This window comes from Schistocerca serialis, chromosome 4 (assembly GCF_023864345.2).
Source record: "Schistocerca serialis cubense isolate TAMUIC-IGC-003099 chromosome 4, iqSchSeri2.2, whole genome shotgun sequence".
Lineage (NCBI taxonomy): Eukaryota > Metazoa > Arthropoda > Insecta > Orthoptera > Acrididae > Schistocerca > Schistocerca serialis.
In genome coordinates this window covers 125,152,274-125,171,298 of record NC_064641.1, presented here as the reverse complement: position 1 = coordinate 125,171,298, position 19,025 = coordinate 125,152,274, and the positions used below count along the sequence as shown (strand labels likewise).

The 19,025-nt window shown below is 40.5% G+C and overlaps 1 protein-coding gene across 1 annotated transcript in view; it reads right to left on the bottom strand.

Annotated features, from left to right (window-relative positions):
- Positions 1–18,834, bottom strand: part of LOC126474314 (huntingtin-like) — a 110,471-nt gene extending 91,637 nt beyond the window's left edge. The window contains exons 1-3 of the mRNA XM_050101780.1: positions 18,778–18,834; positions 13,789–14,022; positions 4,572–4,777 (exon numbers count right to left, since the gene is read on the bottom strand). Coding sequence (XP_049957737.1) covers positions 4,572–4,777; positions 13,789–14,022; positions 18,778–18,834 — 497 coding nt within the window. The remainder of the gene's footprint in view (positions 1–4,571; positions 4,778–13,788; positions 14,023–18,777) is intronic.
- Positions 18,835–19,025: the final 191 nt, after the last annotated feature.

Below are 19,025 nucleotides of genomic sequence, written 5' to 3'. Positions count from 1 at the left end.
CGTTTAGCTTCTGTTTGTCTGAGACGTTTTGGCTGCGTGTAAACTTAGAGTGAAGCTCTCTTTGCTTTCGCAGTAGTTTCCTAACTTTGCTGTTGTACCACGGTGGGTTTTTTCCGTCCATCACAGTTTTACTCGGCACGTACCTGTCTAAAACGCATTTTACGATTGCCTTGAACTTTTTCCATAAACACTCAACATTGTCAGTGTCGGAACAGAAATTTTCGTTTTGATCTGTTAGGTAGTCTGAAATCTGCCTTCTATTACTCTTGCTAAACAGATAAACCTTCCTCCCTTTTTTTATATTCCTACTAACTTCCATATTCAGGGATGCTGCAACGGCCTTATGATCACTGATTCCCTGTTCTGTACATACACAGTCGAAAAGTTCGGGTCTGTTTGTTATCAGTAGGTCCAAGATGTTATCTCCACGAGTCGGTTCTCTGTTTAATTGCTCGAGGTAATTTTCGGATAGTGCACTCAGTATAATGTCACTCGATGCTCTGTCCCTACCACTCATCCTAAACATCTGAGTGTCCCAGTCTATATCTGGTAAATTGAAATCTCCACCTAAGACTATAACATGCTGAGAAAATTTATGTGAAATGTATTCCAAATTTTCTCTCAGTTGTTCTGCTACTAATGCTGCTGAGTCGGGAGGTCGGTAAAAGGAGCCAATTATTAACCTAGCTCGGTTGTTGAGTGTAACCTCCACCCATAATAATTCACAGGAACTATCCACTTCTATTTCATTACAGGATAAACTACCACTAACAGCGACGAACACTCCACCACCGGTTGCATGCAATCTATCCTTTCTAAACACCGTCTGTACCTTTGTAAAAATTTCGGCAGAATTTATCTCTGGCTTCAACCAGCTTTCTGTACCTATAACGATTTCGGCTTTGGTGCTTTCTATCAGCGCTTGAAGTTCCGGTACTTTACCAACGCAGCTTCGACAGTTTACAATTACAATACCGATTGCTGCTAGGTCCCCGCATGTCCTGACTTTGCCCTGCACCTGTTGAGGCTGTTGCCCTTTCTGTACTTGCCCAAGGCCATCTAACCTAAAAAACCGCCCAGCCCACGCCACACAACCCCTGCTACCAGTGTAGCCGCTTGTTGCGTGTAGTGGACTCCTGACCTATCCAGCGGAACCCAAAACCCCACCACCCTATGGCGCAAGTCGAGGAATCTGCAGCCCACACGGTCGCAGAACCGTCTCAGCCTCTGATTCAGACCCTCAACTCGGCTCTGTACCAAAGGTACCAAAGGTCAGCAGTCAGTCCTGTCGACGATGCTGCAGATGGTGAGCTTCCAAGTCAGCTACAGCAGAACATCGTTTGGAACTAAATCATTCAATGAATTATGATGACGTCAAGATTCTGACACACACACACACACACACACACACACACACACACACACACACACACACACACACACAGGTACTTGGAAAGTGTTATTAAAGAATCCATACAAGTAAAGATCACACAGAATCTTATCAACTGTGACACAGGATGTATGCTTTGCTCCACCTACAATCTGGCACTCTATCTCCTTAGACACAATGGAGGCAACACCAAACTCCGAGGGACATAACTTTGGAAATGGTGACAGAGCAAATAACCCAGCACAACCAACACAGGCCGCACAGGCAGCAGTACTTTAGACAGCAGATCAAATACCTAAAGTCTGTCATTTCAAAAATGAATGGCAATTCGAACACCAGTGGCCAGAAAATAATCAGACAGCTGCCCCTATCAGGCATGTACCTCAGACAGAGCACCTAATGTGGAAAGATATGGTAATGGAACAGCATAGTCCACAGGAAAGCTTAAATGACAGCAATCAGAAACTGAATGCCCAGTACAACTTGGAAGAACATCAGACAACAATATTATTAACTGTCAACAGCAAAAATGTATGTGCACAATGACCAGAACAGCTGTGGCTAGAAAATACTACAGCTTCTGCTAATGGCCAGCACATATGTCATACAGAGCACCTGGAGGGGCACAGAGCAATGACAGTGTGCGTAGACCCACACAGCCATAAATACTGACCTGTTCCACACTGGATTCAGCTTCGTGAAGCACACTGCGAGTCACACTTGCAAGTAAAGTGTGGATTACTGGCAGAGAACCCAATTTTTCCAGATGACAATGTGAGAATTAGTACAAGCTGACTTCTGTGCAAACTCAGTGCAGTAATGTGATCACTATGAATAAGCACTGTAAAATGATTTTCTATTTAGTTATGCATGGCTGCAAAAGCACAAAAATTATCATATGCACGTAAGTGTATCGAACATTTACTTGTTTTATGATATGATATTTATTACTTTGAAATAAAAATGTGCTTGGATTTTTTCCATGCATATTCACTTGGGACACGTGGAAAATATATAAACATATTTGTTTTTCCTTGTAAATATTTAATGAGTATTCTCATTTTTCTGTCATGTTCTAAATCTTGAGGATCTCCTCATTATGGATCCACTGGAACAAAAAGTACATCTAATGTAATCTAATATCAATGAACCCACAGTGATGGAATCTGAGAAAGGGGGAAAAGGTAATGCCTCCAGAAAGGACTGATACTTCTGTGGGACTGAGGTTTTGCCTCCAGAAAGGACTGATACTTCTGTGGGACTGAGGTTTTGCCACTTCCATCTATGCAACATCCCCAATGCACACAGCCTTGCCACTACTGAACACTATCTTTATGAACACCCAACTGACTGCAAACCTACAACCTCCTTCCTGGTCATCATCATGAACTATATCCCCACCACAATTACTTTTCAACTGAATGCACCACCTACAAATAAACCTGTGGTACAGCAACAGGTATATGCAAGTCACCATCCTATGCTCATCTGTTCAAGGGCCATCTGGAGGAATCCTACCTAACCACCCAGAACCCAAACCTCTCATTTGGTTCAGATTGACTGATGACATGGTCATGATCTAGACTAAGTGTGAGGGCACCATTTTCCTCCTGAACCCCAACACCCTCTCCCCCATTCACTTCAGTTGGTTCTCCTCTATCTAACAAGCCACCTTCCTGGACATAACGTATCTGAAGCCTCTGATTATACATCTGTCTATATTATGGCCACTAACCACAGGCAGTACTTCCACTTTCACCAATGTCACCCATTTCATACCAAGAAGTCCCACATGGCCTAGGCACCCACTGTCATCACATCTGTAGCGATGAGCGGTTCCTCTCAAAATATACCAGGGATCTCACTGAGGCTTTCACAGACTGAAATTACCCTCTCAACCTTGTCCAGAAACAGATCTTCCATGCCTTGGCTCCCCAATCACCTACCACCTCTGACATAACCATTGTCCTGCCACAAAGCAGCACTCTTCTCATGACGTAGTACCAACCAGGACTGGAGCAACTGAATCACATGCTCCACCAGAGGTCAACTACCTCTCTTTGCGCACTGAAATGAACAATGTCCTACCTTCTGCCCCCCCCCCCCCCCACCCAATTATCCCTCCCACAGTGGTATTCTGCTTCCCACTCAACCTATGCAATATTGTTTTCAGCCCCTATTCCACCTCTGCCCCTAACACATTGCCACATGCCCCATAACCCTGTAATAGGCTTAGACACAAGACATATCCCATACGTCCTCCCATCCCATACGTCCTCCCATTACCACTACTCCAGTCCAGTCACAAGTATCCCCTACCACACCAGAGGCAGGACCACCTGTGAAAGCAGCCAGGTGATCTTCAATCTTAGCCGCAACCACTGGGCTGCAATCAACATCCACATGACTGCTGACAAGCAGTTTGTGCTGGACCACCCAGTTGCTGAACATGTGCCCAAAACAATGTAGTTCTTTCTAATGACGAAGTCACAGCCTGTGCCATCTGGATTCTTCCCACCAGCACTAGTTATTCTAAACTATGCAGGTGGGAACTCTGCCGGCAATGTGTCCTTCATTCCTGTGATTCCCGTGGACTCAACCATCATTAGTCCCCATTTTCCACTTGTGTATCCCCTTCCCTGCTCCTAGTCCAGTAACTCACACCTTCTCTCCCATCAGAGCAACTGCACAGTAATTTCCCCTTCTCTACTTCTATCTTCTCCCGTATCCCCCCCCCCCCCCCCCCCCGCCCCCTCCCACCCACACTGTCTCCCGACACTGCACCTAGCAACCCACTACATATCCCCACCACATCCCCGCACACTTCCGCAGGCAGCACTAGCATCATACTCCCTCCTTACCCTGCTATGATCCCTCACCTCCCCATGACTATTCCATATCCCCACTATCCGGATTGCTGCACACCTCAGATGCAGTTTGCAGATGGGCCTTAGCACCTGGAGGAAAGACTGGCCATATGTGCGTAATGCTTATGCGAATGTGTGTGTTTTCTACTTGTGATAAATGCCTTTATGCTAAAGCTGAAATATTTGAAGAGTTCTTTTTCATTCAGCCTGTCAGTGATTCAACACCTCATCCGTGTGCTGAGTAGCCACCTATCACTTCCATATTTTTGTTATAAACTATGGTATTTCTACTTGTAAGAAACAGTCTTAAATACCTGGCAACAGCCTGGTCTGGATCCATCCCACAAGATGCAGTTGTAGCAGCAGCATTCAAGGGATCACAAGGCGATGACGGAGGGGGTGCCAGCTGCAGTTCCTCCAGCCGGGCCAGGACAGCATCTTCCTTGCCGTGGGACAGCAGCAGCAACACCAGTGCCAACACCCCACCCAGCCACCGCTGCACTGCTACCAGGGAGCCGTTCTGGCAGACAGACACACTGACTCTATAAATTACAATTAAACATAAAATTTATACTGAACAAGAAATTGGGTAATGTTGTTTTTGAAGTGTAAGTGTCCAACTAAAAGTCATGCAAAATCCATTCTCATGAATAATAATTTTCATTTTTTACACAAACCATGTACATCATTTTCAGTTAGAAATGTTTCTGTCTCTTTCTAGTACAATCTCCCTTTTCTTGCACATGTTTTACCCACAGTTCTTTAAGTCTTTAAAAATCATTTGCAGCAGAAGTTTATTCTCACTGCCTGAAAACACCAATGTATCACTTTTGGATGTCTTCCAGCATTTTGTAGTGTTAACCTCACCACAGTTCTTTCAGAAAATGGAAGAATAGTAGCCAGAGGGTGCCAAGTTAAAACTGAAGGTGGGATCTGGAAGACTTTCCCTCCCAAACATCCTAATTTTCTCTAGAGAGACACAAGCAACCTGTCATCAGACAGCACAATGATCTTCTTCCGATAGCGTTTATCATGTAGTGCAGGTTGGAGCTTCAAAAATGTCTCGATGTAGTGGACAGGATATCTGATCTATCCACGTTCCAAATAAACAACCAGAATGCCATCCTCTGCATCTCAGATGGCAATGCCCATAGTTTTTCTCGCATATAGCACTGTCTTCGGTTTTTTTGTCAATTGCAAATCCAAGTGGTGCCCTGCTCTTAGTGACAGAAGCAGCTTTCATTATTTTGTTTAATAAACTTGGAATCCAACATGCACAAACTTTCCAATGAGCCAAGTTTTGAATCATTTCCTGCACTATGTCATATTCGAGTTTTGTTGTAATTTCACTGAAACTGATACATATAGCTTCTCTAAAAATGTCATCAACTCTTCCCTTGTCATGTACCACGGAGATAGAATAAGGGTGATCACTATGAGGTTCATCTTTGATGGTAGTCTTCCTATATTTCAAGTATTTCATCCATCCCCCAACACAGCTGGTGCCCATGCAAAAACCTCCACATACATGATGAATCTGACATGAATATCAGAGCATATTTTTTGTCCTTTAATAAACAATTCAGTGACAGTATGCTGTCAAACAGAAAGAATATTATGTTGTATCAAAGGACTATTCAGTCAAGGAAAATAATAAATTATCAGACGGAATTTTTGGTCAGTACTTACCCTCATAATCCTAAATGTAAGAACTGCTGATAATTGCATATAAAAGTAAAAGTTTCACACTGCCTCTCTTTCAGAACTAATAGTTACTTCCTCAGAAAATAGGCTGAGAAAGGTTGAAAAGGCAGGGAAGGTCACTCTGTCCCCAGGACGAGAGCGACCTATCCGAGTCTTTATGACTTTGATTCTTAGTCATCATTAGTAGATCTCTCTCTCTCTCTCTCTCTCTCTCTCTCTCTCTCTCTCTCTCTCTCTCTCACACACACACACACACACACACACACACACACACACATCAAATTCCCAGAGTACGGAAGTTAACACATGGAGCCTGAAGGGTTGGAAATCTGGACAATACCAGTATACTTTGCCCATTTGAATTACTTGACTTTTTAAATTTACCAAAGCACTTCATACTTCCAAGAACTGTGTCAAGTGAAGTTCCTTGTTCCTTCTTCAGGAATAGACAAATGTTAATAGTTTTCCATTAGTTTTTATTTTCTACATAAATGCACGGTGTTGAGTACTGAATTTAAATCATTTGTCATATTCTACTAAACACTTCGCTAGTTAGTTACATGTTCCACGAATCATTTTGCAGGATAGAAATTATCTCTGTTTGTTATCAAATTCAACTTTCTGTCTATCAGACAAAATATTACTGGGTAAATTATCAAAAATTTTTTGTTGCAGCGCTGTGTATCCCTTTTTGCACTAAAAACAACATTAATGTGGAGTAATGAACATCATTTTTCCTTGTTGTTGTTGTTGTGGTCTTCAGTCCTGAGACTGGTTTGATGCAGCCCTCCATGCTACTCTATCCTGTGCAAGCCTTTTCATCTCCCAGTACCTACTGCAACCCACATCCTTCTGAATCTGCTTAGTGTTTTCATCTCTTGGTCTCCCTCTACGATTTTTACCCTCCACGCTGCCCTCCAATACTAAATTAGTGATCCCTTGATGCCTCAGAACATGTCCTACCAACCGATCCCTTCTTCTGGTCAAGTTGTGCCACAAACTTCTCTTCTCCCCAATCCTATTCAATACTTCCTCATTAGTTATGTGATCTACCCATCTAATCTTCAGCATTCTTCTGTAGCACCACATTTCGAAGGCTTCTATTCTCTTCTTGTCCAAACTATTTATCGTCCATGTTTCAATTCCATACATGGCTACATTCCATACGAATACTTTCAGAAATGACTTCCTGACACTTAAATCAATACTGGATGTTAACAAATTTCTCTTCTTCAGAAACGCTTTCCTTGCCATTGCCAGCCTACATTTTATATCCTCTCTACTTCGACCATCATCAGTTATTTTGCTCCCCAAATAGCAAAACTCCTTTACTACTTTAAGTGTCTCATTTCCTAATCTAATTCCCTCAGCATCACCCGACTTAATTAGACTACATTCCATTATCCTTGTTTTGCTTTTGTTGATGTTCATCTTATATCCTCCTTTCAAGACGCTGTCCATTCCATTCAACTGCTCTTCCAAGTCCTTTGCTGTCTCTGACAGAATTACAATGTCATCGGCGAACCTCAAAGTTTTTATTTCTTCTCCATGGACTTTAATACCTACTCCGAATTTTTCTTTTGTTTCCTTTACTGCTTGCTCAATATACAGATTGAACAACATCGGGGAGAGGCTACAACCCTGTCTTACTCCCTTCCCAACAACTGCTTCCCTTTCATGTCCCTCGACTCTTATAACTGCCATCTGGTTTCTGTACAAATTGTAAATAGCCTTTCGCTCCCTGTATTTTACCCCTGCCACCTTTAGAATTTGAAAGAGAGTATTCCAGTCAACATTGTCAAAAGCTTTCTTTAAGTCTACAAATGCTAGAAACGTAGGTTTGCCTTTCCTTAATCTTTCTTCTAAGATAAGTCGTAAGGTCAGTATTGCCTCACGTGTTCCAGTGTTTCTACGGAATCCAAACTGATCTTCCCCGAGGTTGGCTTCTACTAGTTTTTCCATTCGTCTGTAAAGAATTCGTGTTAGTATTTTGCAGCTGTGACTTATTAAGCTGATAGTTCGGTAATTTTCACATCTGTCAACACCTGCTTTCTTTGGGATTGGAATTATTATATTCTTCTTGAAGTCTGAGCGTATTTCGCCTGTTTCATACATCTTGCTCACCAGATGGTAGAGTTTTGTCAGGACTGGCTCTCCCACGGCCGTCAGTAGTTCCAATGGAATATTGTCTACTCCGGGGGCCTTGTTTCGACTCAGGTTTTTCAGTGCTCTGTCAAACTCTTCACGCAGTATCGTATCTCCCATTTCATCTTCATCTACATCCTCTTCCATTTCCATAATATTGTCCTCAAGTACATCGCCCTTGTATAGACCCTCTATATACTCCTTCCACCTTTCTGCTTTCCCTTCTTTGCTTAGAACTGGGTTTCCATCTGAGCTCTTGATATTCATACAAGTCGTTCTCTTATCTCCAAAGGTCTCTTTAATTTTCCTGTAGGCGGTATCTATCTTACCCCTAGTGAGATAGGCCTCTACATCCTTACATTTGCCCTCTAGCCATCCCTGCTTAGCCATTTTGCACTTCCTGTCGATCTTATTTTTGAGATGTTTGTATTCCTTTTTGCCTGTTTCACTTACTGCATTTTTATATTTTCTCCTTTCATCAATTAAATTCAATATTTCTTCTGTTACCCAAGGATTTATACTAGCCCTCGTCTTTTTACCTACTTGATCCTCTGCTGCCTTCGCTATTTCATCCCTCAAAGCTACCCATTCTTCTTCTACTGTATTTATTTCCCCCATTCCTGTCAATTGCTCCCTTATGCTCTCCCTGAATCTCTGTACAACCTCTGGTTTAGTCAGTTTATCCAGGTCCCACCTCCTTAAATTCCCACCTTTTTGCAGTTTCTTCAGTTTTAATCTACAGGTCATAACCAATAGATTGTGGTCAGAGTCCACATCTGCCCCTGGAAATGTCTTACAATTTAAAACCTGGTTCCTAAATCTCTGTCTTACCATTATATAATCTATCTGATACCTTTTAGTATCTCCAGGGTTCTTCCATGTATACAACCTTCTTTCATGATTCTTAAACCAAGTGTTAGTTATGATTATGTTGTGCTCTGTGCAAAATTCTACCAGGCGGCTTCCTCTTTCATTTCTGTTCCCCAATCCATATTCACCTACTATGTTTCCTTCTCTCCCTTTTCCTACACTCGAATTCCAGTCACCCATGACTATTAAATTTTCGTCTCCCTTCACAATCTGAATAATTTCTTTTATTTCATCATACATTTCTTCAATTTCTTCGTCATCTGCAGAGCTAGTTGGCATATAAACTTGTACTACTGTAGTAGGCGTGGGCTTCGTATCTATCTTGGCCACAATAATGCGTTCACTATGCTAATATTTTATCCAAGAGGACGCCATCATCATGTAATCATACAGTAAAGCTGCATGCCCTCGAGAAAAATTACGGCTGTAGTTTCCCCTTGCTTTCAGCCGTTCGCAGTACCAGCACAGCAAGGCCGTTTTGGTTATTGTTACAAGGCCAGATCAGTCAATCATCCAGACTGTTGCCCTTGCAACTACTGAAAAGGCTGCTGCCCCTCTTCAGGAACCACACGTTTGTCTGGCCTCTCAGCAGATACCCCTTCGTTGTGGTTGCACCTACGGTACGGCTATCTGTATCGCTGAGGCACGCAAGCCTCCCCACCAACGGCAAGGTCCATGTTTCATGTGGGGGGGGGGGGGAGGTGCATTTTTCCTTTTGGTATTGTAATTATGTAGCCTATTGTTCCTTTTGAACTGTAAAGAATCATTTTCAACAAACTTCATGCCTATTGTTCCTTTTGAACTGTAGTGGATTATTTACAACAAACTTCATGAGGGAATAAATATACTGTGAAGCAGTTATCAGAATGCCCGACTCCTTACACAGATGTCTACAAGATGATTGTGGGTGAGCGCCACATATTATTCTTACAGAATGTTTTTATGCAATGAAGACTTTCTCTCTTAAAGATGAATTACCTCAGAACATCATTTCGTGTGACATTATTGAATGTAAATATGCAAAATACATCAACTTATTGATTTGTCTCTCCCCAAGATTCGCAATGATTCTACATGCAAATGCGCTTGAATTAAGTTGTTTTAGGAGTTCAAAACATGTTTTTCCCTATTTAAATTCTCATCAATATGGACCCCTAAGAATTTTGAACTTTATACCCTATTTATTGTTTCCTCGCCACATGTCACACGTGTCATTGGTGTAAGAGCTCTAGAGGCGCAGAACTGAATATGTTGCGTCTTTTTAAAATTGAGGGCAAGAACATTCGCTGAAAAATCTGTCAACGATACTTTTAAGAACTTTGCCATTTCTTCTGTTCCTGTACATATGCTTGGCTTGATTGCACTACTAGTGTTATCTGCAAAAAGAACTAATTCTGCTTGTTGTATACTAGACAGAAGATCATTTACATGTGTGAGGAACAACGTGGACCTAAGACTGAGGAACCCCATACGTGATTTCTCCCCAGTCAGAATTATGTCCCTGGACTATATCGTTTGAATTACTAAGTACGACTTTCTGCATACTTTTAGCTAAATATGACATTATCCATTGTTTGGCTGCACCATCAACCCACAAAATGTCAATTTATCTAGGAGAATATTGTGATTCATGTCAATTTATCTAGGAGAATATTGTGATTCATACAATGAAAGTCCTTAGAGAGGTCACAGAAAATATCAACCTGCATTATTTTATTATTTAATGCTTGTAAAACCTGGTAAGTGCACGTGTAAATGGCATTCTCAGAAGAGCAACCCTTCTGAAACCCAAACTGTGATTTTCTGAGGAGAGTATTGTTATTAGGGTAAGATACTATTCTAGAACACATCATCATATTAAATATTTTGGACAATGATGTCAGCAGTGAAACAGGTCTGTAGTTATTGACAGCTCTCGTACCATGTTTCTTACAGAGGGGTTTAACAATGGCATATTTCTGTCTCTCTGCAAAAATGCCCTGAGTTAGTGATGCATTACAAATTTCAGATAGGACTGGGCTTATTAAATGGGAACAAATTTTTATACTCTATTGGAAACAACATCAAAATCAGGTGAGCTTTTATTTTTGACAAATGTATAATTTCCTTAATTTCAGAAAGAGAAGTTGGTGATACATTCATATGAATGAATTTTATGAAAGTTGCATTTACAACACAGCTGCGATTTGGCTCTTAAACTGTTTGTCCCTATGCTTTCTACAACATTTAAGAAATGATTATTAACTGTATTTGCTACCTGTGACTCAACATTTATAACCCTTCCATTCAGTTCAATAGTGATCTTGTCTTGTTCTGTAGCTGGTTGTTCTGTGTCTTGTTTCACCACATTCCATATAGTCTAGGTCTGTTGTTGGAAGTACTGATATCTGACATTGTGTGCATGTTCTTTGATTTTTTTTAATAATCTTTCTTAGTAATTTCGAGTAGTTTTTGTAGTGTGCTACTACTGCAGGATCCCTACTCGTTCTTGCCAAAAGATACATTTCCCTTTTCCTTTTACAAGATACTTTAATCTCTCTAGTCATCCATGGTTTTTTACATGGCTGTTTACTGTCCTTTCTGATTAGCTTATGTGGAATGCTATTTTCAAATGATGACATGAATTTATCATGGAGCAGATTAAATTTTATGTCGGCATTTGAGTCATTATAAATTACATCCAATGTCGTCTCCCGCAAATTATTCTTAAAAACATTTGTACTGGAATCATTAATTATTCTAACTGATTTCCACTGTGGAGTAGCCATACTGTAATGTGCTACATTATTTATTCTAACTAACTGTGCATCATGAACAGAGAGAGCATTTGTTACTGAATATACAGTTATTTTCTTACTTTGAGGTTCATCAAAGAAAACATTATCAATTAGAGTCCTACTGCCTTTGCCAACCCATGTTGGAAAGTTAATTACTGAATAATATGTTTTACTGTACAGTGTTTCTCTTTGTCTTCAATTTTCATATCAGAAGTGTTATACTGGTACGAAACTTTTTATAGCAGTTTGAGAATATAGAGGCCTCTGTAAAATTATCTAAAGTTATCTTCTGACTCTTTTTTTTTTTTTTTTTTTTTTTTTTAATTACTTTTCCTTTGAACCCATGAGATCTTGCATCCTCTAGTTGTGTTTTTTATACATCACACTTGTCTTTCCACTTCAAACAAAGAACGTTTCTTATGTGATGAATTGGGTTTTCTCCTTTCATTTGCTTACTAGGTCTGTTCTGTTATTCATCACTGTTCCAAATTCCAATGTATTTCTTCAACACACTTCTTAAGGGAATGTCCATTTCTCAAGTAAGAGGAACACAGCCTCAACATATAAGATTTGACAGAACTGATTTTCTTGCCAGTATACATTTCAGTATTGCACATTAACCTGTTCAAGCAATACTAACAATGTTCAGTTTAATCTACTATATTTCTGGTTTGTTTTTCATAGCCACACAAAATACCATTCTTCCTCAAAAAGGACAGATTATTTCATTTACAGATAGATTTCACAGAACACAAAAACACACTGCACACTTCTGCAAAAAAATCCTGAAAAGGTCTTATTTTATACAACAGGTCATGACCTGGTTCTTACTGAGGAGTGTATAAGGCAGTGTTGTTCACATACAGCATCATGAATATCGTAAAAACTCTCTCGACATCAGCTGACAAGCAGATGCTGATGCAAGCACAGGATGTTCAGACCAATAATCTCTCAGATTAAGTCTACTCACAGCAAACATATGGAAAATAATCGTAAATAACTTACACGCTTCATGTATTGGAGTTTACTCAACTTCTAGTACAACAAATTTGGTTTGATTTTGTTCTGGTAGCAAAGTTCAGGAGCGGTATCACTCGAGTAGATACATGTCTCGAATTTTATTTTTAAGGTGTTTTGATTGGAAAAACTTCATGAAACAGCCCAGTTAATTCGTTGATAGCATCCTGAATTCCATTGGTTTCCTCAAATACAGGTAATTCATGTTGTGCATCAAAATCACATAACCCATTATGAAGGGCAGGCTGTTGAACTGAAAGACAAATCTGACTATCTGAACTTCTGTGCTACATTAACAATCAAAAATGGCTCTGAGCACTATGAGACTTAACATCTGAGGTCTCCAGTCCCCCATTAACACTCAGTTCCTTCTTTTGTATCTGCAGCAATGTTTTCATCATAAAGCTTAAATGAATAAGCTGTCTTCTGACAATTTGTCATTTCGTCCAGTTCCAATTTGTTAAGGAGCTCTTCAATTCCAATGTTTGATAAGTGATGTCTAAAAGCCATATTACCTTAATTTCATTACTTATATGTTTCAACACAGTTATGAAAACAGGAGTAATGCAACAAAGTCTGCAAATAAAAACCACTAACAATATTCTTGCTATTAGCACAATTTACTTAACTCTGGCACAGTTCATCAGACACTGGCATGCGCACCAAAAAAATGCATCAAATAAAGAACTTCCATTATCACCCCTACTGATGATTAGCACAATTAGGACATCAAACATTTAAAAATAAGTAAGTTCTAAATAAAGAATGTGTGACATACGTTTTTGGGATTCAAGGTTGGAACTTTGTGGGTGTATCTAGTTAATGTTGTTGTTATAATATGCAAGACACATTATAAATAATAATATATTGCAGGCAGAAACATAAAAATGATGGGAGCAAACAGAACAACTAAATGTAAGATTTTACTGACAACAATTGAATATGGCTAAGAATGAACTGCCACTGTATACTGAATTGAAACGGTGCAAAAATGAATAAACGAGTGATTGAATGGTACCGGGTTCGGGAACGGTGCAAAAAGAGAGCGCAGGAGGGGGTCGGCGGGGCGCAGCACACTGGGTGCGGCAGCTCCCAGGACGCGGTTGAGCGCCTGCTGTGCCTCACGGGACTCGAGCCGGATGCGGCCACTGGCGAGGAGCGGCAGTACCGCATCCACCACCTGGCGCGACCAGCGCCGCCAGCGCTCCTCACTCTCACGCTCGCTTAGCACCAAAGCCAGCAGCTCCAGCACCTGCAATGCACACATGTGATCAACACCTGTGTAATTCCTTATTGTGTTAAACTGGCAAATGAGCAAAATGCAAATGATTAAATCTGTCGTCAAAAATGTACATCGAGTTTATAACTTAGCTGGGAGCTCAAAACAGGTAAATAGTGAGAAATTTGTTGCTTCTTTCTGTGAACATCATATCAGAGCCAGGACTTGTGCTTTTAGTGCCTACATACACACAGCTTACAGCAAATACTAAAGAAAGTGCTAGAGAAAATGGGAACATAGTCCTCTATGTTTATACATGCCACAAGGTACACATCAGTATTAGACAAGTAGAGCAAACTACTCTGCACTCGTGATCAGGAGGGGGAAAAAACACCTTGAACAACTAGAGATGTTCATACTCACAGGTCAAGGACATTAGCATTTCAATAACATCTCTTCAGCATGCGTCCTGTTGCCTAGTAGGCACAGGGTCTGCCACGGGCACTGATGTTCTATGTGTGATGGCACTGACACATATATGGTGCAAATGGCATTCTGCGATATAGCCATTCACGCTGCATTCACTTTGTTCCAAAGTTCATCTTTGGTGGTTGGCACTGGGTCACAGCGCTGCACTCATCGTTTCACCCTATCCCGCATATTTTCAATTGGTGACAAGTCTGGTGATGTGGTGGGCCAGGACAAAAGGCTAATATCCTGTGACACAAGAAAGGCATGTGCTCATGACGCAACAAGCGGTTGTGCATTTTCTTGCTGGAAAATGGCGCCTGGAGTGGTGTGCAGAAAGGGTATGGCTACAGATCGCAGTATGTCATTCATATAGCTCACACTGGTCACAATGCCCTGGATACGAACCAACTGTGATTTGTGGTTGTACCCAAGAGCACCGCATACCATGAGGCCACTGTGATGCCGCCCCCTCTGACTGTGGCGAACCAAAATGTGGCCACCATTTTCAAACAAACAGAACATGAATTTGTCCAAAACCACTATCTGATGCCATCCCTGTCCCAAATGACATTGTTACATACACCACTGCCATCTAATATATTTCTGCACATTTGTCAAAGGTAGGTGGAAAAGTGGATGATGTGCATGTAGCCCATGCCGTCATTAACGGCAATAGACTGTCACCCCTGATAGTGTACGACGTTTTACACTGTTCCATTGTTACCCCACAGCTGAGGAAGATGCAGATCTGTCCTGCAATGCCATTTCAGATGAGGTGTTGATCTTCTCAGGGGGCTAGTCTGGGTGGTGAGACCCGACCCATCTCGTCAGGTTCTACGGCCTTCTGTGAACCATTCTGCACACACTTGTTGCACTGCCGAAACACTTCATCCCATGTGAGCTGCAATTTCCTGGATGGATGCATCATATTCTCTCACACCAATAAAGCGCCCTCTTTCAAACTCACTGATTTGATGGTACAGTTCGTACATACGTCTGTGAGGTATCCTGCACATCTACTCAAGTCACACTGATCCATTATCTTTGGTTTATACTGACAACAAGAGCTGCAGGGCAAATTTACTAGTAAGCGGTGTTGCGGCACAATATCACAATGTTGGCCTTGAGCCTGCGGGTCGAAATGGTTCAAATGCTAATCATTTCTACAAAACATACTAATGCTTCAATCTAACTACCAGGACTATGATTCTGCAAAAAATTTGAAAAATCAATGTTACTTTAATAATTAATTTTTATTTTAGTTCAAGCCACACAGTATCTTATATGGAATCCATTCACACACATGGCAGCCAATCACTGTTTGCCTTTCACTCATTGCAACATAATAAATAGTCACACACAAAATATTAGCAATAGGTATCTTTAATAGTCTCTCTAAAGTTAATTTGACTCTTCATGAAATTTCTGTAGCAACAAGGTGTGGTTAGTGAACCTGTCCACAGTTTAACTATTCCTAGTTCTCTGTTTCTCTTTAGTGTTCAATCCTGAGGTTGGTTTGCAGCAGTATGCCATTCCCCTCTACTGTACACCTTCCTATTCATTTCCAGGTATGTGGTGAATCCCACATCATGTATAACCTGCTACATGTAGGACATCCTTGGTCATCCTCAGTGATTCTTTCCCTCAACAGCTCCTCCTGCTATTGTTCCATTGATGCTTAAAATGAGTTCCACGAGTTTGGAGTTGGTCTTTTCTTGTTTGGATGTGCCTCCACAGAAATTTCTCAGCACCTCTTCACTTGTAACTCTGTCTCTTCCAGTGATCTTCATCATTCTTCTGTAGCACCAAATCTCCAGCACTTCATGCCATCTTCTCTTGATTTCCTATTCTCCAAGATTCACATCCATATATATCCAGTCTACAAACAAATGCTTCCATGGTCTGTTTCCTTGTTTCTAGGCTGGTGTTCTTGCTGTTGAGTAATTTCTTTCTCAAATTAAATGTAATTTTGGCCTGCAGTATTCTACCCACAATTTCTTTCCAGCTTCTACCATCCCATGACATGCCTCTTCGCAAATAGGTAAATTCCTCTATCACTTCTAGCTCCTCTCTCCAAATTCTTGTTCTTAAAATTTGATACTCTTCTTCAGTACTGAAAATCATTGCTTTAGTTTTCCGCTTGCTTATTCACGTACCATACTCATTACAGAAAATGATTTCCATTGTGCTGAGGACCTCCTCTATGTCTTCTTTCATTTCCATGACCACAGCAATACCATCAGTGTTAACACAGAACGTCTATCTCCTTCTAACTCTGGCCCCCATCACAATAGTTTCATGAACCTGGTCTATAGCTTCCTGGATGTAAGCACTGAAAATAAGAGAAGAGAGAGCACATCTTTGTTTCGAGTCCTTTTCTGATTCTTGCTTCGTGTTCCTAATGAAAATTCCTAATGATAGTCGTTTCATTTTTGTAGAAGATGTCTTTGTGTTTCACAACTGCTTTCTTCAGCATTCTGAATATCTATTGCCATGTAAAATTATTAAATGCTGTTTCTAGGTCTACAAAGGCAATGTAAGTTGGTTTATTTTTCTGTACCTGTTTTCCCTTAAGAAGCCTAACTGCCAGTATCACCTCTCTTCTTCCTAGTTAAAGTTATTTAATTTGAAGCTCAGCTGATTAATCTTCCTTTAATTGTCACAAATTTTAATACACACTAATTATTCTAAGTATAAATTGTCTATTTAATGAATAATTTGAAAGTACCATGGTCAGGAGACACTCCTTAGTTCTAAACACACTACCATGTTGTTTACATACTATCTTTTTCTATGTGCTACTGAGGCTATATGCACACATTCATTGTCTTCCAAAAACCAATAATGTTTCCCCTATCTGCACCAGTATAGTACATTCATAGAGCTTACTCCCTCAAGGTACATATATTTTGGTCAAATGAACAACACAAAAAGAAGAGAACGGTCATTTGGGAACAAAAAGTGGATGAGCAGGTGAGAGAAGAGGATTCTATTGCGAAAGTTTCTGAACAGTACTGAGATGATAGAGTTTTCATTTTCTTTTTAATCCTCTGCACTGCTGTTAATGGTTTACACTCTTTTGAAACAGTGTATACTTCATTTAGTTCTTCTCCAGTTGTGAAAGTATTTACTTCTGACATCAACAGACACAACTGCTGTTGAAACTGTTCAGTTTAAAAATTTGCATAGGCTTTGCACCTAGTTGCCATGTTCTGCATTCTTTTCTCTTGAAATCACTCCACCGGTGCGGCATAGAATCTCCAGTGAGTGCATGCGCAGGCTGTCTCCCCTTCCCATTCCATCTGAAAGAACGTGTGTTTCAGTTTCTAACAACAACATTCGTTTATATTCTGATGCTCTTTTACATATTAATGACTTGTCTTCAACTCTACACAATGCACAGAAGTGAAATGGAATTGAAGCCAGTTTAGACAGTCAGCACAACAACATGTTTGCTTGCTGGCCACTAAAAGGAATGTGTGAACAGCAGTTGAGTTGTTTTGGCTCCTTATTGGGCCTTCCATCTTCTCTAGGTGCACCTCTGTTTTCGTCAGTCTAATGGTTTCTATAGGCCATTCTTCTTATCCTAAATTTAAATGTGTGTTGGAGTGCTGTAAGCAGTTGTTCCAGTAATTCATTATTATTTGCATGATGCTCTGAATGGCCAGCCCTTCTTCCATATTTCACTACTTTTACAGTCCAGCAATGAAGAACTCACTAAATATTGCGAGAACTTTATTTTGGTTGACCCTGTTTGTTTCATTTGGACAGGTGATAGAGTCCAGTTTTCACTCTCCACAGAAGAATTCATGAAGATGTGGTAGGCGTGTGTGTGTGTGTGTGTGTGTGTGTGTGTGTGTGTGTGTGTGTGGGCGGGTGGGTGGGTGGGTGCACACGCATACACATGTGTTTGTTTTAAGAGGAGGTGAAAGAGACATTAAACATAATTAAGGAAAAATGACTGCATGAATGAAAAAAAGATAAACCCTTAAAAAATCACGTAACTGGTCAACATGTTGCCATATTTTCCACTGAGAAGATGTACTATAATTGTAAAACTGGGCTGCTCCATATAATAGTAAGAGTTTGTAATTATGATCCATAAAACATGGAAACAACTAACTCCTAAAAAGATACTGTAATTAGCTTTTGTAATGTAACTAATGGACGTTACTATTCTTTGCGACCAAGTGCTGATTGTGCTGTTCGCACGAAATATGCAAATCGGGTAAGTGTGGTGATGGGATCCAGCATATTGTGATACATGTTGTGGAAGCCCAAATATGTAACTCCCTCAATGATTTTGTTGTCAGTTACAGTTTTTGATTTTATTGGGTTTTCACCAGAGAAGAACACTGTCCTGGTTCTCTCCATTGCTATTCTCATATTACATTTGTTGAAAAACATTGGTTAAATTACACACTGACCCTTCCACTTCGCCCTTTCCATTGCCTTCATATAAGAACTAATGATTGTTGTAAAGCTGAAACTAGTTATCAGTCCAAATAAAATTTAAAAATGACGAAGACTATGAATGCTACAACAAACTACAATTCTGTTTGTAG